A 24,038-nucleotide genomic window follows, 5' to 3' on the forward strand; every position below is an offset into this window, starting at 1 on the left:
AAAATGTAGCTTTTTTTTTTTTATCAACTATCAGAGCATTTTTCCACCGTCTCCTCCAACACTTGCGGAAAACTGCAGACGCATTTAAATTTACAGAATCGCCTAATTGCTTCAAATAAATCAAAAGACTACAGTAGTGATCAACCTCCTACCTGGCTACAAATAATTAGATTTTGCATCAATTTGTGGAAGTAGGAAAAGCAGACTATCTGTGCTCCAACAGATTAAATAATTAACATTAGACCACTTGCACACCATTAATTTTATAATTTCAATTTGTCTTGCGTGAAATTGATTTCTATAAATAGGATTCTTATCTAATTGCGAGACCAAGAAGTTGCAGAGTGCAACGTTAAAGCTGCGATCAGTCAGCCCAAACCGCTGAGGCATCCAAAAAGGACCCATTTAATAACTATTTAATACCTTTAAAGGTGCTCAGCCACAATGCAAATTAAATGTAAAATGCGTCCTTTTGTTTAGTTAATGACATGCGTAATAAGATACGTGGTGTGGAGGAAAAAAAACGACTGAATTCTCTAAATAAGAGATGACGTTATGCTGCCCTCATGTGGTGTTTTGTTAACCACCAAACCTCAACCCAATATAACGCACGCTGTTACAGCTTTGAAAAATAGTAGCCTTTATTTACTGATGGTTGTATATTTACACATAACATGGCCTTGCTGTGTTGGTACATTAGGTGAAGAACTCAGTGGAAAATACATAAACATATTTCAGGCAAAGCAAGCAAACCAGGTTAACTTATGTCATTGGGACCTGGAGAAGAAACATCTTAATCTGATTGATGCAGATGTGTAAACATGACAGAATTCGGCATCACCCTTCAGCATCCAGCGAGTAAACATCCACTCATGTGCCTTGCTTGGATATTCTAGTACATGAACATTTCGGTTCTTGTGATCCTCCTAATATCTTAAAAAAATCAGCCCTATATAAATCATTGACATAAATTTTTTTTACTGAACATGCGGTAAAGTAATGCATAAAAAAAAAAAAAAACATGTTCTAACCGGAAGGAAATAAGATATCCAACATCGTTTGGGTGACTTAGCCAGAGCAACTGTTGTACAACAGAAATGTGGTTTGACTGGAAAATATTTTCCGGCTCTGAAAGTGAAATCTTCACTTTAGTGGTCTGACGGATGCTGTAAACAGTGACTTTCCAAACTATTCATACCCCTGGAAATATATATATATATATATATATATAAATTTCCCATGTTATAACCATAACCTTTGATGCATTTTATCTAGATTTCATGTGATAGACTAGCACAAAGCATTGAATTCTGAAGAGGCCCACATGTCATATATGAACACAGCAAAAAATGTGGAAGAACATTCTTTAGTAAGATCAGACTAAAGTAGAACTTCTTGTGTGGCCACAAACCATATTTATGTGGATGAATGGCCCAGTCAAAGTCCAGACTGGAAAAAATTTGTTTTCTCTCTAGACGGACAAAGCCAATTGAAATGAAGTATTTTCAGTTGTAATTAAAGTAAAAGAGAGTTCTCCAAAGTTCTGATGTTGCATTTTTATTTATGGAGAAAAAAAAAAACACGTTAATTTGTTTGTGCCTCTTAATTATCCAATGCTTATGTGTTGGTCCATCAAATAAAGTTTGATTACAATACCTTAAAGTTTCGTGTTGTAACATAACACAATGTTGAAAAATTAAAGGGATATGAACATTTTCAAGGCTCTACATTTCTGAGTATGTTTATCATCTTTGTTTTTGTAAACAGGACTATCATACCGGCAGGATGCTGAGAACTCAGTTTTCAGCCAGTTAACATTAACACATTTTAGACAACATGGCTCTCTCTGTCTGCTTAGATACACAAGCTGTAACTGCAGTCCCTGAGGCCAATGAGGGAAAAATCAGACATTTAATGATGCTTTTGGATACTGAAAAAAGAGGCTCTCCATAAATAACAAAAACAACCCTAAAATCTGACAAATAACATTCTCTTTTACACTGATATACAAACAACATAACAAAAAGGATCATAAATACAGAGCAAACTGGTGCCCAAAAACATTCAACACACACAATAAATGCAATATGGTTTATAAAATGCAATATGATTAAATTACATTGACAGCTAATGTTCTCGCAGGAAACATCAGTTCTGAATAAATTACGAAGCCAACCCTGTCTTCATCATGCTGCTGTGATACTGAAGCTTGCTGACTGCTAAAACATTCATTTTGGAGCTAAAGAAGTTTTATGAACTGATGGAGAAAAAACAAATACATCAAGTTGATGTATTTGATGAATATGCAATGCTTCCATAAGTGATAATTTCTTTAAAAAATTACCAAGTCTACAAAACCAAGAAGAAATATAAAGCCTAGATTTTTTTTTTCTTGTCATAATGAGTTATTCTCATACATTTCCCCTCATATTCTGTACATACATAGTATAAATTACATACAATATCAATTTAGGCCATTTTAGGATGAACTCTGGTAATCAAATCCATACTGTTGAAGAGACTGGTTTAAGTGTCAATGAATATTCTAATGTGATAATTATTTTTGCCTAAAATACTTATGTACAAATACTGTTTGTTGCAATATCTACACAGAAAAAACGTTTTGTCTAATATTTGAAGGAGAGAAATACTAATAAAATTTGTCCCCGCTGTGCTAACTCCTAAGTAGTAAAACTTTATAAATGTGAATCTTTGAATACATTTCCTGAAATTGTTGTCAGATACTGGCATGTATGCTTTTTTTCCAACTGGGTGACTAAAACGTGAAAACTAATAATTAAATGTTGGAAGCAAAAAAAAAAAAAAAGAAAGAAACAAGGAACAGTTAAAGTTGGCCTCAGAAGAGGGTTCAAATTAGGAAGCGTTATGAACAGGTTGTCACAACGTCCCCAAGATATAAATGATGGCAGGCACTTGAATGTCATGGTTGTGCATGTGAGCAAGAAACAAATAGATGGTCACATGTGATTGATAGTTTTAAGAGTGTTCCTTTGAAATAAGAAAAATAATAACAAAAGAACTAAATAAAAAGAAAGAAAAGGCGCTTCCCCACTCAGGACTCCATCTCATCATCTAAAGGTGGCGGCTCAAAGCTGACTACCTCGTCATAGGTTAGGCCTAAGGGAGGGAAAGCAAAACAATTAGTACAAATTTCTTATCCCAACCCAGGTTCCCATCTCGTCCAAACTTACTCTTCCACTCCTCGATTTCCAGGTCGCGGCTTTCAAAGCTTTGGTCGTAGGGCTCCGCTTCAGGCTCGTCGTCTGGATCGTGATACTGAGAGAAGTATTGGTGCGCCAGCGCCTCCGACGCCGTGATCCGCTTGTCTGTGTCCAGCACCAGCATTTTCTCCAGCAAGTCTACAGCTGAAGCACAATGGTGGTTGCATAACGGTTATGTAAGGTTTACAGTGAGGAACACTGACATGTTTAGACATTCTGTGACATTCTATTCATATGTGGTTTTACAGTAAGAGGTACATTAAAATAAATTGTGTGAAGCTATATTTTCACTCAGTTCTTTCCAATTCAAAATCTTATTTCAGATACTTAACATCTGGAGATGCCATTCTGAACTACAGAAGGCAAGCTGAGCATAAACTCTGCATAAACCTATTTATTTGTACAACTCACAAAATTACGGCCTGTATCACTTGCAACTCGGTAAAATAAATTTTAAAGTTTTTTTTCCCCCTCCAACTTCAGAATTATGCGTTGGACTATTACATTAAATCCCACCAAAATAGATTTCTGGTTTCATTGAGACAAATTTTAAACAACAGAAGAAAGCACTGTAAAATGTAAGAAAACTTGAGTAGCTTCTAATTCCAATCCATCTGCACAATTTTACCTCTTTCCTTTATTTATAATATCTTGGTGCGTTAAAATTTCATCTCAATAACTTTTAGCCTCCTGCTCACAGTCTTTAACAGTTTCACATCAGCAACTTATTCCAATGCAAAAGGTAACATTTTTCATTTCATCTTGTATTTCATTCACTCAATGATACATATGAAAAGTCAATGTAACAGATAAAATTAAACTATGAATGAAAAAGCAGAAAGAATTGCAAACTTATATCTGTCTCCTATTTACATGAAGAAAAAATTAACTGTTCAACCCAAAAGGACCATTCCAGCCCTATTTCAAATACACACAGAAATACACAGAACTAAAACACAATACATAATAAGTCATCTTATTCAATGCTATACTGCTTCATCATAATAATTTTCAATTTATTTTAACTGCAAAAAGAAATTTAGATTGATTTATACCACTGTGAAGATTTATGGCAAATTTTAAAATAATGCTTTATGACGCCACTAGGGGGAAGCAGTGAGCCAAAAGTGGTATAAACCACAGGCCAACACGGAAAGAGGAACTTACCAAGAGGGTTGGCGCCAAGAAACACATCAGCGAAGTTTCTCTTGGGCATATGAGGAAGTGAGTTAATATAGTTCCTTGCCTGTTAGAGAGATAAACAAAATAAGACAAACTGTTTAAAAAAAAATAAAATAATAGCACCTTTTATTTGCACCATAAAGAAATATTCGCACACCAACCCATCCAGGTGTAGCGAGACGGCTCCAAACTTTTAGCCAACGACCTACACTCCACACACTTAAGTTAGTACAACTCCCCGAAAAAAGAAGAAAAAAAAACGCTGCACAAAATTTCCTACTGAAAACTAATCACCAGTGCAACAGGAGCTGCACCACGACAGCACTCCGAAAGGCATCGCAGTGACAGGCATGGTGAGTCAGAAAGGAAACAGGGAAGAAGTGGAGCGACAGCATAGAGTGGTGGTGAGCCTGTTGGTGGGGAAGGATAGTCTGCCGCTATTTGTTTGCAAACAAACATCGAGCTGACAGCTGACTGCTCGCCCCCGCCCTCCGTCTCTGGCTGAAGATGGGAGGCCACCTGGGGAAGGGAAAGGGGGTCTCACCTCATGGCTGGGCATCCTGCTTATGAGGGAGGCTGGGGGAGTCCCCGTCAGGCGCATTATCTGCTGCAGCTGGTTTATATCTAAAGCCATGGAGTCAAGGGGAATCATAGCGAGTCAACAAGCATGGGGGGGAGGGGTTAGTGGAGTTTGTAATTAAATGGAAAGAGGCAGATATAGAAGAGTGGAAGGGAAGGTATCAGACGAAAAGCTGCGACATACAGAAATGTTTTGACTGTCACAGATAAAAAGATTTATAAATCCTTTAGAGCTTGGCAGGGCTCAAAGAATGCTTGACAAACATGGAAAGCAAAGAGCAAACAAGTCAAACTGCAGTCCAATACAAAGCTGGACTGAAGATGGCTTAGTGTAAACACAAGGAAGTGGGCTAACTATAACCAGAACAAAACAGAGGCAGTGAACGCACAGACAGGCAACGGACAAACGGGGCGGGATGGTACTTAGCACTCACAGAATCTGAAGAGATTTTCATCAAGAGCTCGGGCCCTGGGGTTCCGACGAGCATCATTATAAGCTTCAACTGATCAATGTCTACGACACTCACATGAAGGAAAAAAAAACAAAGGAATGGATGGATGGCACTGATAACAAAAAGGAAAAATGAGTGATAAAACATGCAAAAAAAAAAAAAAAAAAAGAAGAAATAATCCAAAGTAATTTCAGTGTAATAATTGCAACGCTATTATTACTGGACTTGTTAATGGAATGTTTTTTATGTATTAAAACAAAAACATAAATAAATGCTCAAAACAGTGGCTAAAGGATTGGATTTGAAGAGTCCTGCTCAAACACTTTGTTATGTTATTCTTCAGTTTGAATTGAAGTTTGTCTAAAAGATCCTCTTTATAAGACTTTGCAAACTGTTTCATTACAATGTGGAAAGTAAGGAAGTAAGCATAACAAGGTGTAAAATATCATGCCGTGCCGTGTTATTCCACTCCAAGGTTGTCGTCAAGCTTAAGATTGAATTCAAATAACCATTTTTAGAGGTTCACAGAGAAATCAGCTGGTGACCGTAATGGAGCCTCCATGTCAGTCATTTTCAGTATGAGTTATGTGTATGAAAGGAGGAGGGTTAATTTCAAACGCATCACATAAAAGAAAACTATTCTCTTTTTCAATAAGCCTGGGGTTCATTCAAGCTGCAAGAGAGCAGGGGAAAGCAAAAGTTCATTGGATAACAGGAAGGATAAATGGAGTACAGCAAAGTTAAGTCATTTGAACTTTTTCTTCGGCTTTCAAAATATGCTCGCCATGGAACTCACTGCATTTGGAGATGTTGACCTCTTTTCGGAAATCTCAGTTAAGTAAAGGTTGTCATTTTCCAGAGAACTCACACAGAGATTCAAGCCAATGTAAGATCTTAAACGTCTTAATCATTTTGTCTGTTATTAAAAAAAAAAATAGAACCAACACTGTTTAACAACCACTCCATTTGTACACATGCCCCAACAGCTTCAAGTATAAATATATTAATCAAAAAATACATCTTAAGGCTATTTTGTTTGCTCATAAGCTGTTGGAGAGAAATTGAACTAGCCTGAAAGTACTATAAGTAGGTCAGACATTCAAAATAAAATATTGGAGAATGAAAATGAGCCACAAAACTCTAATATCTATATCTCCGATTATTATTTTAATTTTCTCCCACCAAGCAATCTCACTCTGGGAGAATTGAATCCAGAAAACAGCATTAATGTGATGACGAACTGATGCTCTAGAAACCGGACATCCAGCGAACCAAATATTCATTTAAATCTGATCTGCTGTTACTAAAAGAGAAGGATACTTGTAATGAGCACAATACATCTGTCGTAACTTTTAACTACAACTGCAAATAATTGCAAACACTTAAACTGGCAATAATAAGCAAACACCTAGTCCTCTTAGATTTCCCCCTGACAAACAAACATTCATATTTCATTCAGAGAGGTTATGAGGAGGCAGACCAGAAAGATTGTTCTTCAATAGAGTGAATCACATGTGGTAAGAAATCCCAACTCTAACGACACCCACACACAGGACATGCAGAGAAAGCGTGGATGAGTTGGTTACTTAGAGCAGGATCACAAACACATTACACAATCGCCTGCCAGCCCCATGTTTTTGTTTATCACAGGACCATTGACCCACTGGCAGATGCCAACGTCTACATTTCATTGTGTTCGCACTAAAATGACATATTATCATCATGCATGTTTTAATAAAAAATCATCTGAATGCTCAGCTGCTGTTTGTGGTTATTCTTGTGGAAGAGAAGCAGAACAATGCACTGTTGTGGAGAGGTAGAAGATGGTGAGCCATGCACTAAAGGGTCCATCACAACTCTACTATAAGGGCGTCACATGAATCAATTGACTCTTCCAGCATGCAACCTACAAACACTTTGCAATATTTTTGGCTTACCCTGAGCAGGGTAGGATTGTTGAGTTTTTACTATGAACTCAGACTGGAGTAAAACTAAATTACATAAAACAGCAAAAATGTCCTCCAGATGAACAGCATTAAAGAAATCACAGCTAAACAGAGATTTAATGCATGGGATTGGAGTAACATTAGTGAAAGGATACGGTCTGTGCCTGGGAAGAGTGTCCGTCCTGTAAGCAGCTCCGCCATGATGCATCCAACCGACCAGATATCCACTGTTAAACATTTAAAAAATCTGTTAGCACAGGCATGAAAATTCATCTGTACAGATGAGGTATAAAGATAAAAAAAAAAAAAAAATTTTAAACATTGAGCTGAATATTAATTTACTGTTCTTGTTTAATACAAATCTAACAGAGCATCTAAAACTAGTTTTCAGAGTGAATGTTTACTTTTCATCACAGTTACAATCACACTTGACATGTTTTTTCTTCACTTGGGGTAAATGAAAAATATAATTTACCTCAAGTCACTATAGCAAGGCTTTACAAAAACTAGCGCAAAACTTTAAAAAAATATCCATCTTGAATTTTGACAACTTCACCTCAACATTGCAAGATATCAATCTTAAAATTAATGATAAAGAAATGCATGCATTTTATACAAATCTCAGTGCTTGGAGGCCTTATTTTGCTGTTGTTTTTTCCTTGGTTTAATTGTACACCTGAATGACTTTCACACCAACTTCACTGCATAAAGAAACGCCTAAGAATAAGATAAAACAAGTTCAGGTAATTCACATTTATACTGATCTGTGAAGATAACAATTGGACAGTAATACATACAATCAAAGGGCTGCACTCTTACAAAAGCTTTTTCATAATATTATGTACTGGAGAACGTGTGAGTCCAATGTTCATAGCAAAAAATACACTGAAATTATAAAAACACAATCTTGACACACTGGCTGTTCTCAATGTCATCCATCTATATTTACTGAACTTAGAAATAAGGCCTATTTATCCAAATGGAACAGTACAATTAAGTACACAGTACAAAATCTAAGATTTGTAAAACTGCATATATTAATCTCAGTTTTAAGAATTATGACAGCTTACCCGTCATGTTGTAGTGCATCCAGTTGAGCATGATCTCTGGGGCTCGATACCACCGCGTTGCTACGTATCCCGTCATCTCGTCATCTGTGTGCCGCGCCAAACCAAAGTCAAGGATCTGAGCAATGGGAAGACAGAACAGTGTGCTGAGCACCGCTCATTGTGATGTGGATCCAAAACAGTTGTGGGAAATGTTCCTCACCTTAAGCTCACAGTCTTCGTTAACAGCCAGATTACTGGGCTTTAAGTCCTAAAAAAGGTTAAAAGGTACCATTTAGTCAGCATGTTTAGTAAAAAAAGAAAAGACAATATGCTTTGGCTGAAAGAAAGTAGTTTAATATATAGAGTTTACCACTTACTCTATGGATTATATCTGCTGAGTGGATGTACTGTAGGAGAAAGAGCAAAAAAAAAAGGGGTTTGACTTCCAAACTCAATACCACTTGACAATAGAATATATACATGTATACATATACATATAATACGTGAATACAATCTAAATTGATGCAAAAACAAAAGAAGAAAAAACATGTTAGGTTTGATTATTGCATTGTTTAGACTTCTTTTGTACATGCCAACTAAAGCACTAAATTAAAGACTAAAGACGACCTAAAAGCTTATGATTAGATATAGCAATAAATGTTTATAAAATTATAACGAAGCTTACAGAAAATATATGCATCATTGCTTTTCACAATCATTTTACCCAGTTGCATCCAGTTACTAATTTTAGTAATTTTAGTTCAAGCTGTTAATTGAGTGAGAGTCCCACCAACCTTTAAGCCTCTAAGGATCTGGTAGATGAGAAACTGGACATGGTCGTCTGTCAGCTTCTGACACTTGACAATGTTGTTTAGATCTGCTCCCATAAGGTGCGTCACCAAATATCTGCAAATAAAATAGATGTGATCTTTATTACACCCGAGTATGAACCTTCATAGTTCTGTGAAGGCTTTGTCGTCCTACATTACTCTCCCTAATTGTGTGATAACTCATTATAACACTTGGCCAGCTTGTTTACAAGCTTCTAAAAACCCATCAGCATTATCAGCATAAGGAACGAAGGTCAACCTGGGCATCGGTTTCACTCATGCTTTCCTGATAATGAAACCACATCCATGTTTGTTAGAGGTGGAGCTGGATTCCTAGCATGTTCAGAGAACCACAATTTCTTACCTCTTGCAACTCAGTTGTAAAACCTGAGACACGCATAGCAACTGCAACACATGGCATGGTTTCAATCATTCAGTAAACACAGACTGGGGAAACGTAACCTCTCCACTCTTCCTCCAGACTCTGGGACCTTGATAACCACATAAAACACTTACTACTCCTGTTTGCCATTTAGAGGACTATGGACCACTGAGCAATAATCCAGTCACTTTTTTCTCCTTAAGATAAAAATGACCTACATGTCTCTGATTCAACAGTGGATTAATATAAGGATTTGTTTGTTGCAGCTAATTATAACTCAACCTATCTGTATTTGAAGGAAAATTTCTATTTTTCTTCCTTCATGTAAAATTTTTGGGGATAGTATTTTAAATGTAATTTTTTTATGTTGAATTATATAGCAATTTATGCAAGGGCCTTAGTAAGTGTTACTTTCTAAATTGAATTACTGAAATAAACTAACTATTGAATTATGTTCTAATTTATTAAGATGCATCTATTTGATGCATTTACTTTTTTAAGAAATTAAATTCAAGATCAAACACATACAACTCATAATTAGCACAGCAGAACACATTTGTAATCAGAACGCATTAACATCCAGCATGAAAGAAAAGCTAAATTTTTACTCCTACTTTGTGAAATTGAAACCCGTTTTGCTTCACCAAATGGAAATGCTGCACACTGATGCCCAGTCTAATGCTCCATCTATACGGCTCTGCTTCTAATGGCCCGAATCATCATCAGTGAGAGACTTGTGTCCATCTGATTTTCTGCAGGATGAAAATAGTTTTAACTGCCTTCACGAACGCTCACCTAAAATCGAGGTGTCGCACATCCTGAATTATCTGTTCAGGTTCAACTCACATTTCCACAAATGTGCAACAAGCTGATGACGCAACAGCACACAGAGAATTCAAGGACACTCATTGAGGATTCAGCGCGCACACACACACACACACACACACATACACAGAGACGGCCAGATGGCTGTTACCATGGAGACTAGCCGTGATGTGCACTGTGCCCGCGTGTTCAACCCTGCATTCACCTTGGTACACACTCGCCACAAGCCGGGCTCACAGAAACTTTAAGTATCTTTTGCTGAACTGCCATTAGTTGCATAAACGTCATTTGGGTTTGAAGTCGAGCAACAGCAGCGTGGACAGAAAAGAGGAAGAGAAACTGAAAAACAGTAAGAACCAAGGACTCCAAGTACGGACAAAAAGGCAGCAGAAAGAAGGGGGGTATGGAAAAAGTAACTTACACATCGTTGAACTCCTCTAAGCTGGTTGCAGGGGAGAAAACATCTAAGAGTCCGATTACCTGCAGGGAAACACAAGTTAGGAGGTTAGTAATCATTTACAACTGCCTGCTCTTCGACACAGAACATGACATCTGAAAATACTCGGCTCACATGATTAAATATGCTTGCTTTAAATCCAAAGAAAGCGCTACAGACTGAAATTAGACCTTAAAGATTTTTATTTATTCACTTTTAAGATCTATGCTCAGAATTGTTAAGTGTTCCAACACTACGTTTTATTAAAAGTAATTTTACTTTATGTAACTGGCTGAAATGTTTTAAGGAATGCTGTTCTCTCCTCTGCCAGATAATTCTATTTGTATATACTTAAGAATGTCTTCATTATTTTTGATGGAGCCCTATACTGCATCAAAATATTATTTTCTTATATTTTGATTGAGTTCTCGCAATTCTCATAAATTTTCTACCGTCAGTGATGAAGATATGACACTTAAGTATAAATAGTAAAAAATCCAGAAAATCGGATGATTTCAAAAATCTAAACATTGGAATAGAAAGTACAGCCTGGAAACGCAACTATTTATCCATATGCCATTGCTTTCTTTAATAGTTTTCTAGATCTGAAAAATAACAAAAGTAAATTCAAAACTATTTAAGATTCTGTAGTAACCTTGACTGAAGTACAATAACTAGATATTAAAGTGACCTCAATGTTTCTTTAGATTAAGTCCAACTAACAAATCTAATTCGATCCCATTATATTAGATGTAGATCATGCTAAGTTATTACTGCGTAACTCTTTAATCACACAAATGGGGACATTACACAGAAGACAATTTTTTACTTCCTTTGTGGTCAAGTGTGTGCACAAAGCTAAAAAGCACAAACCACTAGGATGTCACTGATGTGTCTAAATACAGTTCAATTTCAAAGAAAAGTTGCATACATTAAAATGAGCAGTGGCTCTTTTGCGCTTATCTACAATCTTGTCAAGTGAGACAGCAGGTGCAAAAAAATGAAAACCAAAGACGATATCTGAACATGAATAAACTGCTTTCGTGCTGCTGCAAGATAAACCAAAACAAAGGTGGGGGAACACTGTGCAAAAACACTGAGCATAAACTCCATCTGATATGCATCTGAAGCACCTGGTTCTGCACACAATCATACATATTAATATAAACATATACGTGCAAGCATGCATGCTGACAAAGAGTGCCAGCCCTGCCCCCAACCCCGAGAGAAGCGCCCGAGATGGATAAGGTGCTGTGAAAACATTTGAGCGGCCCACCCACACAGCATCCTAAGTCTGAGCTTATTGGTGGAGCTGAAGCCACAGCAAACAGCCGATTGGCCCAGTCTGACTTTCCAAAATCAAAACCCGGGGAGTCTCCTGGCAACAGCATTAGCAAAACACAGAATCCCTTTTCTGTGTGTGTAAATCTCACGTTTGTATCAAAACACTGCACAGCTTCATGCTTCTGCTTCCTGTAAACATGAAGAACAAGAGCTCGATAGCATGCATGCACTCTTACATAAGCCCTTCAGTGTGATTTTTATTATGCGAGCAAACTATTCAGTTTCTATACAATGTCACTGATATGCATTTAGCACAATGACTCCACTAATCCCAAATAATCTCCCCCCCTCATGTAAAACTTGTTTTTCATATGAATACAGAGAAGTAGCTACAGTATCGCTGCTTTGTGCAACACTCATTCCAAAACTGCTCAACAAACATGCTGTAGCCGATGCAGTAGTGAAATAAGGGTGTGTTCAGGAAACAGGATCTAGCTAAAAAGTCATGTTGAGAGTGCAATGAATCACAACAAGCTTTCATCGGGTTTTAGTCAAAGGAATCGGGTTCACACAAAGATTCTTCTACAACAACGTATTTTACAGAGATTTTATGTGACGGACCCACAGCAAAAGTAGAGTAAAAATCCCAAAGTAAAAGGTAAAGACAAGATTAGAGTCAATTTTGTTTAAATCTGGAAAATTGAATCGTTATCTCATCTGGCCTACAGTAGGTTTATTTTTAACCTCACTAAGTGTTACTAATAAAAGTGCTCCACTGGGCTCCACAATATCAAGAAAAATTTAACCAGCATTTGTAATTTTAGTCAAAACTATCCTACATAAATTTTTATGCAAAGTGATGTGCAGAAGCTTTATTAACAAATAATTTCTCAGTGTTTTACTTCCAAAGTTCAAAAATCAGATGAGCTTTTGAATTCATGACAGTTTGTTGATACTTAATTACAACATGTGAAACTCTTAGGAGACATTTTTCAAGTATCCATAAATTCCAATAAAGGAGCAAAACTAAGACAAGCTTTAAAAGGCCTTTTGAAAGCCTGAAGTAGAATAGTTCATCAACACTTTCTAAATCAAAAGCTTTAATGACAAAAGAAAAGAAAAAACAGAAAGAAATACACTCTCTTCCATACATGATTGCTCTTCCTCTTTTCCATCAAATCTCACTATTAAATTTGCTGATGTCATCACAGTGCTCGGCCTCATCAGCAATGATGAGACACTGTACAGGACTGAACTGCAATATCTGGCATCAACAGCAATGACCAGATTCTGAACATCAAGAAGACCAAGGAAATTATTGTGGATTTCTGCAGAAGCAGACAAAACCACTCCCCAATCTCTGCAGGCAGGGAGGTAATAGAGAGACTTACTAACTCCAAATACCTGAGAGTAACTACTTCACAGGATTTGACCTAGAACAATAAAACCTCATCAGAAAGCAAAGTGGCTAAAACAGGGGAGAACGTTATTGGAGCAATTCTTCCAGAGAGCATTAATATCCACACCAATCACTGACTGAGAAGAATCCACAAACATATTTGTATCCATCACCATCCGGTGGTGCATCACCTGTCCCATCTGCTGCCCTCAGGTAGAAGGTGCAGGTCTATACAAGCTTGTAGCCACAGGCAGTGAGGCTTCTCTCTACCGCACCCAGAGGCAATCAGCCTAACTGCATTAATCAAACATTACTCTGTGACTCTTTCTTTTATTCTTCTGTGTTGATGTGCTTTCTGTTTGCTGTCACTGCTTACTAAACTTGTGCCAACACTGAAATCATTTACTGTATATTGTGAATACGGGGCTAGTTTTGTAGTGGGTGTTTAGAGGACTAATTTTAAATTTCTGAATGAATGAATGTGACAAACAAAATTAGTTTTTTTAAGACGACAAATTAAAAATAACAAAGGAATTTCAGATATTTGTACAGCAAAGTCTCTTACTCCTGTGATAGCTGCAAGAACACCAACAAACAAACAAACTCTTAGCCATGCAAATTTCTCCACACACAACTTAGACCTGAACCTTAAATAGCCAATATCTGCTATCTAGAACAACTCAGTCATTTGTGGAGTACTACTATTATTAGAGTTCCAACTCAATTTTCATATAAAATACCTTTAAAATCTGTAAAATTCCATTTTTAAGTCCATGTTTGTAAAGCTTTAAATTGGAACCAGGAAACACCATAGAAGAAGGAAGAAGGAACACAGACAAAGCAAGGAAGGATCATGGGATAATGAAAGTGCAGAAGGAAGGAAGGACACAAAAAAGGGAGAGACCAAGGAAAGAAAGAAACATAAGGACACAAGGAAGAACGGAAGAGAAGGAGACAAAAGGAAAAAAAGTAAGGCAGTATGAAGGACACCAATAAAGACTTAAATGAGACAAAAAGGGACAGAAAGAAGGAGAGAAAATAATATGGAAAGGATGTAGGAAGGAAGGAAAGTAGGATTTTAAAGAAGAAATGAAAAAAAGAAAAGGAAAAATGGAAGCAACAAATTGAAATATTTTTCATACTTCTTTTTCTTCCTCGTGCTCATCTAGACTTTGAAATCCATTCAATCAAATTGGAAACCAAAGCAGTGATTTGTGGGAAGGCAACTGAAGCCACTGCCCTGAATAATGCAGTGTTGCTGTGACAAAAAGGGACACACAGAGAAGACGCCATAGGACAGAGGGTGAGGAGAGTGCTTTTAGTAAACTTGTTTGGTGACTCAGAAAGCACAAAGCAGGGGGAAAACCTCTCCATGCAAGAGCTGACACCTGCCTCAGCTGGCCAGTTAAGTCTCGGGTGGTTATGCTATCATTCACAGAATAAGAGAAACCTCAGGGTGTTGCTGCGACCTTCACTTTTCTCATAATTGGAGCCTTTTCAAACCTGCTATATAAATAACCTGTAACCTGACTAATAAAGTCTGGTTACGTGTGTCACAACATGTTTCCTTCCCCCCCCACCCTCCAGAATCAGCTCCGCATGATATCCTAATGTCACATGGCTCTCCCTGCATGTACAGCAGACATAAATGTGATCGAGCGGTTATTAAATCTTAAAATAAACAAAAACGTATGCAGGTTTGTGTGCGGGTTTGCAGAGCAAGGACAGAGGTATTGCTGGAAGCGAGGGAGGCAGAACTGCAGGGGACTTACGTTCTCGTGCTTCATGTGTTTGAGCAGCCGCAGCTCTCTGTATGTTCTCTTTGCGTGGATGATGGACTGGAAAGGTCTGGACAGCTTTTTCACCGCTACCTTTAGGCCCGTCTTCTCGTCGAACGCTGAGCTGTGAACGAGCAGAACGTATGAAACGCGTGAGACAAAGGCAGTCGATGTCTTAATGCAGGCAGGGAATAAACAACGTATCAAAAGCTCAACGTTTCCCTTGATTTAGCCGACAATGAGATCCTTCACCTGACTGTGTAGGTGGTCACAACCCAGCAGACAGAGCAAATAATTGCATAACACTGATCCCTCGGTTTCAGTTCTTACTTTAATAACTGAACGTGCTGCTGAACATTATGACCACTGTGCACAGCAACAGGCAGAAGAACAACAGCCACTTTAGTACTGTTCTGTTGTTCAAAACACTGTCCAGATAAAGCAAACCTACCATTGTATATGGAATATTTCATATTTACTAAGTTTGCATGCTGCAAAGAAAAATTTTACCATCATATTAAGCATTACACCTTCAAAACCTTAGTGCTGAGAAATACATGTCCATCATCAAATCTCTAATAACTAATTACTCTTTTGTCTCACCAGAGCTGCACAGCATATAGGCATCCTTATTACATACATATTCTTATTATAATATCTAAGTATGCTGTATTGTAATTACAAAGGACTGCTTTATATGCATAATTTCCTCATTATGCATGTAATGCATAATGAGGATGTAGAGTCTAAATCATTAGACTCTACATAAAAGAAATTGCATGCAAAAAATTATCGGAGCTGAAAAACATCAAATATTGCTACATTTTAAAAAAATGCAACTGTGATTAATTGTTTACACTTCAGAGATTTTTCAAATTAAAAAGAAGACTGCCGCACAACTTATTTGCTTACAAAGCAACTGTTTCTAAATGAAAACAGTTGAACAGGATATTTTTTGCTAAAAACATGCAGCGAATCCGGTCGAACCAAACAAGCATATTCCAAGAAGCAGAGAAGTGATTTTGTTTTATCAAGTTTCAAACGTTACTCAAGGATTTTCCGTGGTTCCCTCAACACCCAAAAAAAGTGGCAGACGGGTCTTGCCTTTAAAACACACAACATATTTCTGCCTCTACTGCATCTGAAAGGAGTGCAACCTGCTTGAGATAACCCACATTCCTTTGAGGTCAATCACCTAATCTGAATAGATATAAAGACGACTGCACACCCAGGAGGAAAACAATACCAATCTTTCCTAGTAACGATGCAACAAATTTGTTGTTACAATGGTAGTTTGCTTTTTGTCGACATCCTTTTGTAAGACTAGACTATATAATTACCAAAGACAAAACAGAAACTTTAGTCACTGAGCAGCAAAAACTTATCCTAACCCAGAAAACAGAGCAGTGTAAATTTCTCCTGGACACCTTAGCAGACACTTGGACAGTCAACATTTTTAAACTACTAAGGATGCAAAACACATCTTAAAATTTACTCTCAGCTGAAGCAGATTTAGTGGGAAAACATGACCCTATTTCCTATTTGTCATGCATCCATAACAAGAACATTAAGATAAGCATTGCGCTCTTTCCAGTAAGCCAGAGATAATCTCCCACACCCAATGTTGGAGGCTTGAGGAACAACCATGTGTGGTGTCAGCAGTGACGGAAAAGTCATACTCAGCAGAACCAGCACTAAAATTAAAATAAATAAATAAATGACACAAGCAAACCATGTTTAAAACTACTGCTAATCTACGAGGCAAACAGAACAAGCCTAAGCACACATCATCCAATTAGTCTGTGATAAATGTAAGTGCAGCAACAAATGGCCATAAACTGTGGGCTGTAAAAAGGAGCAATGCTGTCAGGCCAGCTTCTCATGGAAGTGGAGAGCCAGGCTGCTGACTAACAGGAACGCTAAGTGGGCAAACACATAAATGTGTACTACAAATGACTGGAAGAGATGTCTGTAATAGGTGCAGTCTAATCAGTCAGTGCATTTTAGCTATTCTCTCCTGGACAAAATGCTAAACCAACAATCACATTGTTGTGCGAACTAACACTAAGTAAGACATTTTGTGCCACCCTGTATTTACACAACAAGAAGGTGTTTGGTCACACCTCACAAAAAAACTTCAGCAAGTTATACGCAGCTTTCTTTAGTGAAATTTCAGATTATTAGAGCATCTCATAATAAACCAACATGATTAAACTGAGACAACAAAAACTTTTCTATAGTTTTTATCAGTAGCATGCAACATGTCATTCTCAATTTTCTATGTTTTTACATATTTTTAACACTTTATCTTTATGTGAACCTACATGCCCTGAGGCTGCTGTTACACCAGAATTTCCCCGCTGTATGACCACAAAGGATATTTATATCTGTATCTATATTTATATTAATTTATAGCAATGTCTTCAGTACAACAGCAGCAGCACATTGGGGACTCTAATCAAATGACAACAACAAAAAGAAAAGTTTAAACAAAACTTTACATAAAAGTCTAAAATGTATTTAGCTTTTGTTACTTAGTGTGTGTGTTTTTTTTAGAACAATTGAGTACAAATGCAACATTTAAATTAACTAAAGTTAATTAAAAACACACACTTTTTTTTTTTTTTTATAAAAAAAAATAAGTCTTCCAACTTTTAAGGCTCTCAAAATAATTCTAGGTGACTTTTGCTGTCAAAACCCTAATTTTAATTTGCAAAGAAAGAATGGAGAAAAAAAACACACCAAGACATAAAACTAATTCATGCAGGTATACAAGACAGGTGTTATGAGTACCAATGTTTTTATCTGTTCTATTCTTTTATGACAAGAACAAGCAACAAGATGATCCAGAAAGATAGGACAGTGCAGCCTTTCCAGCTAACAAAGTAACCTTTGAGAAACATGACAAACAAACAAAAAAAGAAGAAAAAAAAAGAAGCCATTTTTAAGGTTTGTTATAGATGTATTTGCACTCTTCATCATCTGCATTTGCTGTTTTTGGACTCAAGTTGTCAGATCTCACAATGCACATAATTACAGGGCTCAGGTGTTGATGTCCTCATAGTGACATAAGGCAACAAGAGCAATCAATGTAAGAAGTTAACTGGTATGACAAATATAAGAGCTGTGATAACTTTGGCAGCCAAGCTACACCCTACTTATTTACTGTTTTTTTTTTTTTTTGGGGGGGGGGGGGGGTTTGAGCCAACTGTAGTAGTAGGAACATGAAAAAGAAAAAAGAAACTGCGGTATATAGAAAACATTAAAATACAGTGAAGCTGTAATATCAGCTTTTTCTGAACACAATACTAAAGAACATGACTTTCCTTTCATCCAGGAAAAAAAGGACAGACCTGCAGTAAAAAAAAACCTGCAAGTATGCAAAACTGAAGTTTTCAACCATTTGAGAGTTGCTGAAACCTTTTGTGACGTTCAATCCAAGCTATAGACTAAAATGAACTCTGAAGATGCTGGAGCTAGACAGAAAATGATTTGTGTTTAAACTTAAGCTGGAAACATAATGCTGTGAGACAAGAACTGAGTGAGTCAGAGAGCAATAAGGCATGTAATTTGAATTTCAAAAACTTTTGTTTGCTACACAGCTCTGCCCCATTTTACACTTTAAAATGTGATTGATCTCTGGCTCTATATTGGGTTTGTGTTTTTTTTTTTTTGTTGTTGTTCTTAGCTGAGAAAAGCCAACTTTGAGCTTAATTAAAGTATTCCACACTGACATTCAGGGTAAACTCTAAAACAAACCTTTAAACTCTAAAACAAATCTTTAAATTCTAAAACTCATTTTAATAAAAGACTTAAAATGAGTGCAGCATGCTAGAGGAGCTGATGGTATTCATGGTTTTCAGGAACACTGAAGGATTTCAGAGGCTGGAGGCTGTTTGGAGAAACTGGCCGGATGATTTATTAGAAGCTACTGTAGTTAAACAGGCTTTGATGTTTCTAACAAAGAAGGCATGAACTAGTTGCATGACACTGAGCGGGATTAGAAAAAAAAAAAAAAAAGAAGCATTTTTTTCCCTTTTTGGTCTGCTTTACTTTTAAAAACAGTAGCAGCTGACAGCAGTGTGACAAGACTGCAATTGCAAGCTCAAAGTTTTGTCAATTCTTTTTCAGTAAAGTTGCAAAGAAAAGATAAGCGTAAAAGAAAAAAATATAAAATAGTTTGATCACACAGAACCCCACAAGAGTAATAACAGAATTGAAACTTTTTAGACTGTTCCATTTGACTGACTTTTGGAGGAGCTTTATGCGACACAAAATAGCAAATAATTGAGAACTTAGGCAAAAAAGAAACAAAGCTTTCATATTTTTTTCATAAATTGAAACTGAAAGTGTGTATTCTATTAATCCCTTCACACTGATTTCATCCTTTGATTACAACTGGAAGCCTTTGTGAGGAATGTGTCTTTCAATTTCCTTGGAAAATCCCTCAGGCTCGGTACGTTTGGATGGAGAGAGCAAATATGAATCTAAGCTTGGCCACGGATACTTAATTACACTTAGGGAAACTTGACTAGGCCATTTTAATATATGAATAACTAAGCCTGCAAAATATTAGAAAATCTTGCAATAACGATAACTTTAGCAAATATTACAATGTCAATATCTGGTGCGATATATGTATGTTTTCTTCTTTCCTCTACGTCTAATCTGTGCTTCCTACTCTGTATGACCTTCAGCATTTTTGGAAATGTCATTTATATCTAAGTGAGAGCATTTACTGTGTTAAAACTCTGTTTTACTGGCTAAATATTGTACTCTGAAAAGATACTTTCTGATAAACCAAATAAACCTTCGAGGCATTCACTTAACAGCTGTAATAAGACTAAAATGACTTCCGTTTCACAGTTGGATGCAACAACTTTTTGTGGCTCCACAAACCACTTCAGTTTATGATTGTAACATGAAGCTCGGGGTATGAAAACTTTTGCAAGAGTTCTCCAGATTCATTTTAATAGCCGTTATTATCGTCAGTTCTAAATATGGGCATGCACTTCCGTGGAATTCCGCTAGCTAAAGACTTTACAAGCAGCTAAAGTTGGGTCAAAGTAAGCAGGAAAGTTATAGGTCCAACACGTCTATATCATAACGACATGGCTGAGTGGAGGGCGTCACAGCTGAGGCCAACACCTAACCTCGGGACTGTGACTCATCCGTGTGTAACACAACGGGAGAAAGGATGACATCATTCTAGACTAGAGTCATCATCATCCTCGGATGGGTTCCTGTGTAGAACGATGTGCAATAGGGGGGCCTGCTTTCCGAAAAACCACGTGACCTCCTGGTACTCTGCAGGCTGCACCCAACTGGAAAATGTATAATGTATATGCAATACTGGGAAGGTAGTTAGTTCTTTATGTGCAGAACTAAGAGCAGCCATGCTATTTACAGACACCGTGAGTACAGATGCAACGAGGAGGCACCCTTTCTCCATAGGATACGAGTATGGGCATGTCATCTAATCAGAGGAGGGACCAGTGCAAACCGAAGGCCGTCTGCACAGTAGATACCAGGAGTGTCGCTAAAACTTAAAGCAATAAAAAACAAAACAAAAAAACAACAACAAGCAAAAGTGAGCATGGAAAAGCAAGCAAATGTGCACAAAACATAAAGCAAAGCCTGAAAATGACCCGAACTGGTATGGAAAGTGCACGACGCGAAGCTGTAAACAATAGCTGCTGTTCAGCATGTCTTCCACGGAAGCTCGGTGCATGCTAATAACTACTCCCTAGGAGAGTCAGCTCGCTTGGCCTCCGCGGGGAATGGGAAGCCACTCGGTCGTTGTGCAATCGCGCTGTAAGCTTTCGACAAGACTCTGCAGCAGCAACTACTCACCACACGGATCCGTAGGCACCGGAGCCGACCGGAGACAGGTTCTGATAGCGCTGCGGGACTTCCCACACGGTTTTGTTGAGCTCCTGTCGGTAAAAAACGGGTCTTTCCTTGTGCGACATTCCTGCGGATTGACCACCAGCAGCCCCGCGGTGACAAAACAAGCCAGCGGAAACTTCTGCCCTCTTCTCCGCTCCTCCCTGCGTGTGGCGACGTGCTGTGCTGCCGCTCTCCCTGTGTAAACTCTAAAAATGAAGCACAACTTCACTCGCCCAGTCTCTGCAAAAAGAAAAAAAAAAGAGCAGTTGCGCAAAAGGAAAATCCCCCTACTCTGTCTGCCGAGCGTTTGGAAACAACTTGGCGTACACAATGTTTCAGGTCAGGAAGCCCTCTGTCTGGCTTTCGCTGGATTTTTCGCCTCTATTCTGAGCTGGGCGCGAGGCGACCTGAACGCGCACGTTCGACCGTCACTGCGCGTTCACTGTGGGGAGAGAGATTTTCTCGCGAGAAAGTGCGGGCTCTTTGGTACCTTGGGGATATCCCGTGGGGCGGGAATCTCCCTCTGTCAATAGACATTTTTACTTGAGTAGCCTCTGATAAGACTAAAACATGCTAGGATGAGGCATACTTTGGAAATGTATATTAATCACAACTAAACATGGCTACTATATGGTTTAAATTAAGAAAAAAAAATCTTGTAGAACTGTTTAAAAAAAAAAACACAATTTGGACCACATACTGCCTCATACAGCATTTTTCACATATTGACATACTATAACCAAGACCTGTGTAGTTTTTTGTGATTGTATGTAGTAATACATGAATAATTATTGTTATTTGTATTATTTGTATTGTTAGTAGTAGCAGTAGTAGTTGCTGTTGTTGTAGAACCCTGGGTATTCCAGCTTTCCCATAGTCTAAAAACAATTGGGCTCTCTAGATTGACATTAGGCATGTGTGTGTGCTTGATTGTTTGTCCTGTGTGTCTCTGTGTTGCCCTGTAATGGACTGGTGACCTGTCCAGTGTGTATTCCACCTCTTTCCTCATGACCACTGAAGATCAGCACCAGCCATCCTGCGACTGTGGAAGGGGAAGCGGGTACAGATGGATTGTTGTTCAATCAGCCAGCAAGGTCCCACTGAGACACAGCATCTCTTCCTGCAGGGAATCCTGGTCAAGGTCACTGCACAATTTCAAAAACATGATCAGTAATGTTAAAAAGAAATAATAAGAGAAAAAACCTCAAGTTATCATCAAAAACAGACCCACGCCAACATAATTCTTCAGCAAGAAAATGCTGGATGGAATATCATGTCTCTTTCAAGCAATGAAGAGACAAAAATATGAAGAGAAGGAATTGTCTCTAAACATAGAGACAGACTATAACCAAGACTTTGTTCCACTTCCACAGACGTGGAACAAAATAGAAAAGGGCACTTTTACCAAATTCTATTTTAATTCTGGGATCTTCAACCATATTTTTTAACAGAACCCTTATACGATATGACAAAATGCTTGAAACACAACTATGGGAATTACCTCAGTAAGCTATTCTAGTAAAAAACATGCATTTTCCTCCTATAGTTTTTATATATATACACAATGTTTAACCAAGATGCAACAGCAGGTCAAATTGCATGAATCTGTTACAAATGCATGGTAGCATGATAAGTCTGGTCTTCTCAATAAGGAGGAAAAAACATTCATATGAATAAAAACACTATGACTGTATTCAGCCCTTTTACAGTCAGATCAGTACAACTTTTGTTTTTGTCCCCACCCGCTTTGTATATCTACAGACCACTTTTGTATGCAAGAAAAAAAAATAGCTCAATCTCAGTCAGGAAGAGCAACAGCGTTAAACAGTTTTCAGATTTTGCCTGATTATCAATTTGATTGTGGTCTTAATTTGAATTGGACTATTTTAATGGTTGAATAATGCTTTGATCTATGTCCATGTTTTAAACGATTACAAGACAACATTTTAATATCTGCTTTTTGCTAGCTTTATTCTGTAAAGACAGACATTTACCAAAAAGATGAGTGGGTCAAGCACAAAACTGTGCAATTTGTCAGCTGACATGCTCAAGGAGGTAGATTTTACAAAAAAACCCCAACACATTTCTTTGGGATTTTCAAACTTTGTCACACCATATTCATTAAAGAAGATGATATGGCAGTAAATGTCAAAGATTTTAGATACAAATACATAGACATGCATATAATTTGTTTAGTTATATATGCACAATAGACATTGGATCTGGAGGCTCTGTATTTGGACAAAAAGTATATTAATAGCTTTTGATCTTTATCTCATTTATAAAGAGCACACTTGTATTCCATCTCAATTCATAACTGCTTTTGCTACTAAAAAGCCTGTAATGAACATGATGTTCAATTACTTCAGTCATAAAAACTGTTCTGAAGAAAAGAAGGTGAAAGGACGACTTGCTTTTGCATGTACACTATTTTTGCTACTGTTTGTTTGAAAACATTAATAAGAAAGCATGTGTAGCACTCTCATAAATACACTGGATGAAATTGAAAAGGTAAATTATATAAATCAAAAACACACTAAGTTGAACTGACTGGAAGTCAACTTAAAACCAGTAGCAGCATGCAGAGCCCACCACTATGGTTGAAGGGGGGGTAAAACAATTGAGATGGGAAATTCTATGGGGAGTTTCTGCAACGTGCATGAGGGTTTGGGGGTGAAAATGAAAGCACCAAAACAATGTATTGTTTTGAGAAAAACGCTGACTGCAATGGCTGTGAGCTATTTCGAAACAAGTTGACAATCTGA

General features: G+C 37.5%; 1 protein-coding gene across 3 annotated transcripts; it reads right to left on the reverse strand.

Moving 5' to 3' along the window:
* Positions 1–616: 616 nt before the first annotated feature.
* mapk14b (mitogen-activated protein kinase 14b) lies at positions 617–21,822 on the reverse strand. 3 transcript variants are annotated; one of them, XM_044123464.1, is made up of 13 exons: positions 21,565–21,820; positions 21,238–21,479; positions 15,379–15,508; positions 10,909–10,967; positions 9,245–9,356; positions 8,828–8,857; positions 8,671–8,718; positions 8,472–8,586; positions 7,557–7,628; positions 5,438–5,517; positions 4,410–4,488; positions 3,213–3,386; positions 617–3,138 (listed from the first exon to the last, which is right to left on the reverse strand). In XM_044123464.1, exons 2-13 carry the CDS (start codon positions 21,354–21,356, stop codon positions 3,074–3,076), a joined length of 1,083 nt encoding a protein of 360 aa, XP_043979399.1. In that variant the 5' UTR covers positions 21,357–21,479; positions 21,565–21,820; the 3' UTR covers positions 617–3,073. The 3 variants fall into 3 exon arrangements, with proteins under 3 accessions (XP_043979399.1, XP_043979398.1, XP_043979397.1); XM_044123463.1 differs by lacking the exon at positions 5,438–5,517 and adding an exon at positions 4,969–5,048 and having other exon boundaries at positions 21,238–21,822; XM_044123462.1 differs by having other exon boundaries at positions 21,238–21,820.
* Positions 21,823–24,038: the final 2,216 nt, after the last annotated feature.

This window comes from Gambusia affinis, linkage group LG07, assembly GCF_019740435.1.
Source record: "Gambusia affinis linkage group LG07, SWU_Gaff_1.0, whole genome shotgun sequence".
Taxonomy (NCBI): Eukaryota; Metazoa; Chordata; class Actinopteri; order Cyprinodontiformes; family Poeciliidae; genus Gambusia; species Gambusia affinis.